Source organism: Fukomys damarensis, unplaced genomic scaffold (assembly GCF_012274545.1).
Source record: "Fukomys damarensis isolate Sample0158 unplaced genomic scaffold, DMR_v1.0_HiC HiC_scaffold_21, whole genome shotgun sequence".
Lineage (NCBI taxonomy): Eukaryota > Metazoa > Chordata > Mammalia > Rodentia > Bathyergidae > Fukomys > Fukomys damarensis.
Window position 1 is genome coordinate 1,783,044 of NW_022900933.1, and position 8,856 is coordinate 1,791,899.

Sequence of the window (8,856 nt, forward strand, 5' to 3'; positions counted from 1 at the left end):
GCTCCCCAACCCGGCGGCGGCGAGCGACCCCGCGGCGGCCCGCAACGGACTGGCCGAGGGCACGGAGCAGGAGAACGAGGACGAGCAGGTGCGGTTGCTGTCTTCGTCCCTGAGCGCCGGCTGCAGCTTGAGGAGCCCCTCGGGCAGGGAGGTCGAGCCCGGGGAGGATCGGACGATACGATACGTCCGATACGAATCCGAGCTCCAAATGCCCGATATCATGAGACTGATCACCAAAGATCTGTCTGAACCCTACTCCATTTATACGTATAGATATTTTATCCACAACTGGCCACAGCTGTGCTTCTTGGTAAGTGGACGGAACGGAAAGAGGGTGAGCCCAACCGAGACGCAGGCCACGGGGCAGGGAGTGTGAGGGCAGTGGCAGTGGACGCACCCTGCGTCTCACCTCCTAGAGCACTGCGTGCTGTGGAGCGCGGGCGCACGCTCCCGGTTGTTTAATGGAACTGTTGGAAGGTAAGACCTCGCGGTCGGGGTTGGCTGCAGACGGATAGAAACGCAGCAAGCTTGTGATGCCTGTCTCACTGGGGCCGGGGGGCTCGGGTCCTGTTCATGTTAGCTTATAACCGTGTTTAACCGTCTTTAATTAGCCTCCCTCGTCCTCAGAGCACTTTGCAGTCATTTAATTTGAACATAGTTCTCTTCCGATCCAGGCCTCATTAATCTCTCAATTACAGTCGTAATCGGGGAAGATTGTGTGTATAAACATGTTTTGGCTAACGTGATTGTCGGTGAATTTGCTGTGGCCACCTTGGAGAATTAAATCTTAGAAGCATTTTCAGTAATTGTGGCGATGTTTCTTTTTACTTCAACAGGACGGTTAACATTTGTAGCCAGCTTGCTTTCTGGGCTCCGTTGCAAAAGTTACTTTTAACTTCTGGTTGCTGAAAGAGTCCTGAAAATTGAATAAAAAACTTTTGAGAATGTAGGAAACTTCAGCGTGAAATTGTTAGTTATCCGCTTTTTTATTTTTTTAAAAGACTGGTCACAGATATGCTTAAACACTGGTACCATGGGTACTACTAGGGGGGGCAATTGACATTTTTTTAGCTGCATGTAAACCGAAGAGTTGACTATAAGATAAACTGAATAATTTTTTTAAACATATCTGTTAGTACCAGTAATTTATTTACAGTAATATTGACCCAATTTCAGTCTGGATGAAACCTTTAAATACTGACTGCAGGTATATGCTTTCTGTTACACATACTGTTTGCCATTGAATCTTACTGCTTTTAAGAAGTATTTTATAACAGAAAGTCTACCACTGTTGTTTCCTCTTTTACCATGATTTAGTTGCACTTAGTAATTCCTGCAATACATCTTGACAGTACTTTAAAATTGTATTTTTGATTCCATAGCTTGATGATAATCTGAAAATATTATCTAGATCTTGTAGGAATGGTAGTTTTGCTATTGTGTAAACACACTTCAACTTCGTATTTTAAAACTGTAGATATTATGTTCTAGAAAACTGTTCAGAATTCTTAGTGTTGTGTCAAAATAGAAGTTCTAAGACAAGTTTCCTCAGTGAATATGGAAAAATGTTACAAATGTATCAAATGCTATTGTAATTATTAAAAAATGTAGGCTAATTGTAACAACCCATACTAGTATATAATTGAGTCTCATTTTAAATGGAAATAGATGTTTTCCTATCAATTCCACAAGGTAGTGATGTTACCTAGGTCTCTCTGAACTTCTCTGCCATTTTAGACTCTGGTAAGCTTAATTTTAGTAAACTTTAATCTTGATTTTATATGAACCCTCTCAATTCACCAGTTAATTTGTACTTTATCCTTTAATTGTCAAAGTTTGACATTAAGCTCAGTATCTAGAAATTGAGATATACACAGGTGTATGGTCTGTGAGATTTACTAGTGCAAGTGTGAATCTGGAGATCTTGAACAATAAACAATAGTTAACCAACAGGCCATTTAAAGGCCTTTATGTTAGCATGCTCTTAAATGTGAATTTTTATAGGAATTCAGTCTTTTAAAATATCATTGTATATGTTTGCTTTAAATCATGTCGTCGGGGTCAGGGTATCAAACTCATGACCTTCTTTCTGCTTGCAAGGCAGATGCAGCACCACTGAGCTAAAGCCCTGGCGCCTGCTTTAAGTCATGTTTGAAGGTCTCCTATAGATAATGTAGGCTCAACCCTCCCACCCCTGTGCAAAAAAATGAAAACCAGAGTGACTGGAAATATTTAAATCTCCAGATATTTAGTGGCAGAGAATAAAGGTCGAATCCAGTTCTCCTGGCCTCTCATAGTAACAAGTGAAAACCTGAAAAAGAACATGACCTTGACCCATTTTGTGAAACTCATTGTGTCACAAAATTACCTTCCCCAACAGGGCAGTTAGCCATGTAAACGTTGAGTCTCAAAAGATAAGAACCCTCCAAAATGTTGCTAGTTTTCCCTGGGAAGCTGTAATTGGTCAAATGGAATTTAATACAAAATTGCTGGTACTTGATTAACAAAACGTTTATAATTCTTACTAATAATGTAACAGGTGTAAAAAGTAAATGACAGTACATATGTAAAGCACTGTCATTTACTTTGTCCTTTACCTCTTTAGAGTTTATAGTATTTTCAGTTTTAAAAGTTCTTAAATTTACTAGCAGTATAATGTAGAACTTTGGTTTATTCTAAATTTCTGGTTTCCGAATTTTGTTCTTGAATTTTGGAATCTGTTTCACACAATTTGTATTTTTTACCATATTTTGACTGAGAAGCTTTGGCCTTGTAGAGTTAAGTCCTAACCTTACTGGGATTTCTTTCAAATGTGTTTGAAAAGAACATAATTTTAGCATGAGTTTCAAAAATAATGTGCTAAAATTTTTATTTATGAGCACTTGAGTGATGGTTGTAAATGTACGTTTGTGAGCCATTTATTAAAAGAAAATTAAATATTAGTCTTTATTAACATTGTATTAATAACAGTGTATCATGTATTGGGTTTTTATTTTTAGATGTGCACAACTTCATTTTTGCTCCTCCAGGTTCTTAATTAGGAAAGCAATCTATTAAGAATGAACTAACATTTTATTTGCTTTTTTTACTTCATGGTCAAAGAAAAAGATTTTTTAGAATTCCTGTCTAATTTAAAGCGTTATCTAATTGTTTTTAATCGTTTTAAGTTTTTTTTTTTTCTTTTTTAGATGGCTTTATTAACTGTAAGGTATAGCTGTCTTGTAGATTTGTACCGCAGATTTATATAGATTTCCATTCCACATGAGCCTAGCTTATGAGTTCAGGTCAGAATTTTTTTCTGGCTCTTTTAAATGTACTGTTTGGTCTGTGATGATTTTGCATGTGTATACATATGTATGTAAATGTGTATGTATACACACAGGTATATATTTGAAGTGAATTATTTTGAAATCAGAAAATTCTGTCAAGAGGTACAGTGCTTGCCTACTGTGCTTAAGGCCCTGGATTTAATTCCCAACCCCCAAAAGAAGGAAAAAAACATACTGCCAGAGTTGTTCAGTCCAGCATTTTTTGTGTGTATTTCACATTTTAACAGGAAAGGAGTTTTCATTTTCAAAAGAAAGTAGATTGACTTACTGTGATTAAAAACATGGGAATAGCAGTTTGTTGACATAAGTTTGGAACGTGTGATAACTATAGGTTGATGAATTTAATATTTCTTCAGATGGATTCTTTGACTCAGTTTAGGTTTGTGTGAAACAGAATTAATCTTTTTTTTTTGGTACCGGGGATCAGACTCAGGTCCTTGTGCTTGCAAGGCAGTCGGTGGAACCACTGAGCTAAATCCCCAGCCCCTAAAACAGAATTATCTTACCTAAAAAGATTCCCTGGTTTATTTTTTGAAAAACCTCAATTTATGGAATGAAAAACTACAAATTGTTACAAATTCAGGTTATAATATGTGTTAGGCATAAATTATACTTTGGTTACTAATTTTTTAAACCCATTCCTAATTTTTGTTTTTTTCAAAATAGAGGAAAAAAAGAAATGTTATAGACAAGAACTACTGCTTTTGCTAACACATTAAATGAAGATACTACCCTATTTATACCTGTCAGAATACCTTTGGAAAAGTTTTTTTCATTGTTGGAATTTTTGAAAACCATTTGCAGTGGTGACACTGGAGATCTAAAAGAAAATGAGGGATTATTAACATGTATTTAAGATGTAGCCTTTAACAATGTGGAAAGCTGACATTTGTATTAAAATAGAAAGCCAAGGAAATCATAACATTATATAAATGCTCTGATTTTGAGCTATAATATTCTGAGAACTTATGACCTCCTCTTGTCAGGAGTACCCTAAGTAATGAGACCACGATACACGTAGGTGGGGATTGAACTCAGGACCCTGAGCTTGTAAGGCAGGCAGGGCGCCACTGAACTAAATCCCCGGCCCTTTAGTTTTGGTACTACTTCAATAACAAAAACTTTTTTTTGTGGGGAGAGGGATTGTATTGGGGATTAAACCCAAGGCCTGTTCACTGAGCTGTTTCCCCTGCCATTTTTAAACTACTTTTAAAAGTTTTGAGACAGGGTTTCACTTGCGTTGCTGAGCTACTCAGGCTGGGCTCAAACTTGTGATCTTTCTGCCTCACCACCAGAGTGCTGGGGTTATAAACAGCACCCACCACCAGGCTCAGCTAACAAAATCTCTAGAATGTAATCTAAGCAATACTTGTAAACTATCCTTTTCTGAACTTTTCATATGCTTTTTTCCTAATTATAATGTATAATGTAGGTGTATCATGTCTTACACTTATCTTTTATTAAAGCTTACTATAAAAATATACTCTGCTGATGGGCAAATTGTATAATAATATATCCTAATGAGTAGGGTTTACTCGTGTATGTGGGGGGTTGCTTTTTGAGACAAGCTCTGGTTTTGTTGTTCAGGCTGGCCTTCAACTGATTAGCCCAGGCAAGCCTCAGACTTGTGGCAGTCCACTTGCCTCAGTCTCTCAGTGCTAGATTATGGGCTTGCACCATCAGGATGGACAGGATTTTGTGTTTAAAGTGATTTTTTTTCATATATTTCCCCTTCCCAAATTTAAGTAGGTCTTTATTGCAAATAAATATAATTATAAGTACCTCATGTGTAAAGTACTTGAATACTTACCATGTGGAAATACTACCTTTTTCTCTTAAGCTTTAATCAGCATAAGAAATGTGTGTTCTAAAGGATAGTCAGAGGTTTTAAAAATTGAAACATTTGAAGAAGTTAGGGATTTAGATTTCTGAAAAGTGATTGCTCTCTTGCTAGGTGTCTCTTTCTCTTCTGTCAAAAATGCTGACCAGTGGTTGGTTGCTGTTTTCCTTGGGTACTTGTGCAGTGTATTCTTCATAACTGTTTGTTTATTTTTAAGGCCATGGTAGGGGAGGAATGTGTAGGTGCCATCGTTTGCAAGTTGGATATGCACAAAAAGATGTTCCGCAGAGGTTATATAGCCATGTTAGCTGTGGATTCCAAATACAGGAGAAATGGCATTGGTAAGAAAAATTTTACTTCATTAAAAGGATGAATAAGTTATTTTCAGTTTTGTGTTTTGAAACTTACATGTAAATATATAGAAGTGAACTTGAAGGGAAAACAGAAAATTAAGGTTGTTTTTATTTTTAAAAGTTCGTAAAGAGCATATATTATTAATTTTTTATTTAGTTTACATCTTTTTTCATGCATCTTTGTGGTTTGTGGCACATGTACATAACACATCTTAATTGTTTTTTTCATTTCCTTCTCTTTCCTTTATTAATGTTTTGGACATCATCTTTTTAACAAGTAGGTGATAAGTTTTCACCTCTAAACATTTTACATATTTCTTTTCAGTCATACTGTATACTGTAAGGAATACTGCAGTTTTTAATAGAATTAGGAGGGCACTGGATTCCAGCTTTCAGGCATCTTTCTATTCTTGGGTTAAGTGGACCACAACCAAGCCAAAGTTACAGAGTGATTATTACCACTATTTAGGACTAATCATCAAATGTCATGTTGCAATTTAAAGGAGGCCTCTGCAAGGAGAATTGATTATTTCTCACTATTCCCTGACTCTTGCACAGACCTTTTCGGGCATATCTAGTTAATCTTGCACTCATGGCTTATAATGGTGGTTAGAATCCGTGGGTGGTTTAATAGCACATGCTTAGGCCCCTCCCCTTGACTTGTGTTTACCCTGTTAGACCTAGGACTACAGCTTCTCCAGGTGACTGATGAAAGCCCGGTTAGGAACCACTGTGAAGTGTTTAGGACTTATTGGATCTTTTCATGGTGGAGGATTAGGTGGGCAAACACTCAGCTGAGCACATCAAACTCTGGGATGTGCTTAAGCTTAATAAGTATTCATGAAGTAGTATTGATCCCAATACTAATATTCAGCTATTAGCAGTTGTGTAATATGTAGTTTTTTTAAAACTAGGCTTGAGTGTTATTGTCTTAACAGTTTCACATAGTCTTCGATGTCATGAGAAGTCATAAATAGATTTAATTAGTAAGCTAGGTTTTTCTTTTGTATTTGTAAATTTTTTGGCTCTTTTTTTGGTAACAAGAGTCTCACTGTGCTGCCCAAGTGGTCGGGGAATGCCTGTGCACAAGTGATCCTCCTGCCTCAGCTTTCCAAGTGGCTGGGACTACAGGCTTGTGCCATCATTCCTGGCCCATTGTGATAGGTTTCACTGACTTCTAAAAAAATAGAGAGTGTTCCAGCTTTCTACTAAGATTTTTAATGAATTGGGATTATTTTCCTGAGCAAGTATGAATCTTTGAGGCATTAGAAAGAACTGATAAAGACTCACTAAAAATGATAGACAATTTGGCTAGTTCACAGGGCAAAAGCCTAGTGGTTTTAGGGTTGCATCCTGGCCTTCAGACATATTTTGTAAGACCCATGAAATTCATGCACAGTCTCAAAATAAATGTTTAGGTTAAAATGAATCTTTTAAAAACCAGATTTGGCAACGTTTTTCCTCTTCATATATCAGATATAGTTGATCCAGATTTAGGATACATTTTCCTAGATAGTTACCTATGTATGTCGTCACTCAGAACTCCGGACTTCATTGTACCCAGGCTCGCTGAGGTTGTAGGAGCCAGCTAGTCTCCTGGCTGGCTTGTAGGTGTAGCCGTTCTTAGGAGGCTGTCTCTCTGGTTGTGTCAGGAGTTGTAGAGACCTTGCGCAAGATGAGCACAGGTTATATAGTCAGTTCTGGCTAACTTAAAGAGTTCAGGGTTGCTCTGGCCCTACCGTATTTTGCCTTTTTCTTTTTTCCTTCTGTCTTGAAGCAGAAAAACAAAAACAAACAAACTCCTGTTTAGAGCAAATAATTTTACCTAAGAGAAAGCTCTCAGTTTATATTGGGGTTTTTTTTTCCCTCACTTAAGATATCAGAGTAATTGCATTCAAGATAGCCTTTCAAGACAGACATTTCTGTGCTTGTTACGAATTTTGTACTTTAGGTTCTTTAAGAAGCTAATTTTGTTGTTGTTCACTAATGCTCATATCTGTTACTCTAGGTACTAACTTGGTGAAGAAGGCCATATACGCTATGGTTGAAGGAGACTGTGATGAGGTGAGTCTTTCTGAAGGTTTAATGCCTCTGTCCTGGATATATTCTCCTGAGAATTTTTATAAATATTTTCTAATATTTCTGCTTTCTTTTTCTTTGTTGTTGTTGTTTTTGGGTTTGTTTTTTGTTTGTTTGTTTATTTTTGGTACTGGGGATCAAATTGGGTCCTTGTGCTTATAAGGCGGGCAGCAGAACCACTGAGCTAAATCCTCAGCCCTATTTTCTAGTATTTCTGCTGCAGATTTCATTGCAGACTTGTTATATAAATTCAGCGTGTGAAGAAAATTATATTCTATTTGAAAATACATGAATTTTGAGCCTGGAACTATGGCACCTGCCTATAATCCCAACTATTCGGGAAATTGAGGTAGGAGGTCACAAGTTCAAGGCCAGCCTGGGCAACTTAGTGATTCACTGTAACAAAATACAATTTTTTAAATAAAAAGATAGGAATGTAGCTCAGTGTAGAGGACTTACATAGCATGAGTTTATTCCCCAGCATCATCCCTCTAAAACACACATGCACGTGTGCACTCACATACAAATTTTGACTTAGAATAAATTTTAAAATAATAAAGGTAAAATTTCTTCAAATGTGAAGATGAAATCTTAAGCCTTTTCTGTAAATAATTGTTACTCACAAGCTTTATTAGTTATTTAAATCAGGGAGCTTTTATTACAAAACCATATATTATTTGCTTATATATTGACCTTAGTGTCCCTCCCTCCCTTAAATCTTGGTAAAGCTGCCTACGTGGAGGACATTACATGATTGAAAATGTTCTCTGAGCTTTTAATAAAGTTAAGGCTGTCAGTGACTTTAAATGTAAAGTCTTCTGAACATTAATGGAAGACCATCTCGTTGGCTTGTAAGGTCTGATTGCAGTTAGAACTTTATATTCCATATAGCACTGTGCTTTTCGTATGGTGCTGAGTAAATACCAGTGATGATTGGGAATGTTGACATTTACTGTTGAACAGTGTGGAAGGAGTGAGTATAGATGAGAGGAGTACAGATGTCTTTACTGACGGTGGTGACCAAGGGAGAACAGAGTTGCATTATATTAGTAATTTTGTGTGTACAGTAGTGCAGTGACCATTATGTTTATACTGGAGAGCCGATGTGTCTTAGAGAGTTCCTAGATACATGAAAGTAAGTAACTTTTTTCTAACAGATTGACCTTAATAATTTTCTTTGATGACTTATTTTAAAAAGTGGGATTTTGAGGTATGAAAGGTATACATGGTTGTGTGTGTGTGTGTGTGTGTGTGT

At 36.9% G+C, this 8,856-nt stretch overlaps 1 protein-coding gene across 1 annotated transcript in view; it reads left to right on the forward strand.

The window, feature by feature from the left end:
• The window catches only part of Naa30 (N-alpha-acetyltransferase 30, NatC catalytic subunit), a 21,010-nt gene that overhangs the window by 1,634 nt on the left and 10,520 nt on the right, over positions 1-8,856 (forward strand). The window contains exons 2-4 of the mRNA XM_010641442.3: positions 6-310; positions 5,387-5,510; positions 7,531-7,586. Of these exons, the coding sequence (XP_010639744.1) occupies positions 6-310; positions 5,387-5,510; positions 7,531-7,586 (485 nt within the window). The remainder of the gene's footprint in view (positions 1-5; positions 311-5,386; positions 5,511-7,530; positions 7,587-8,856) is intronic.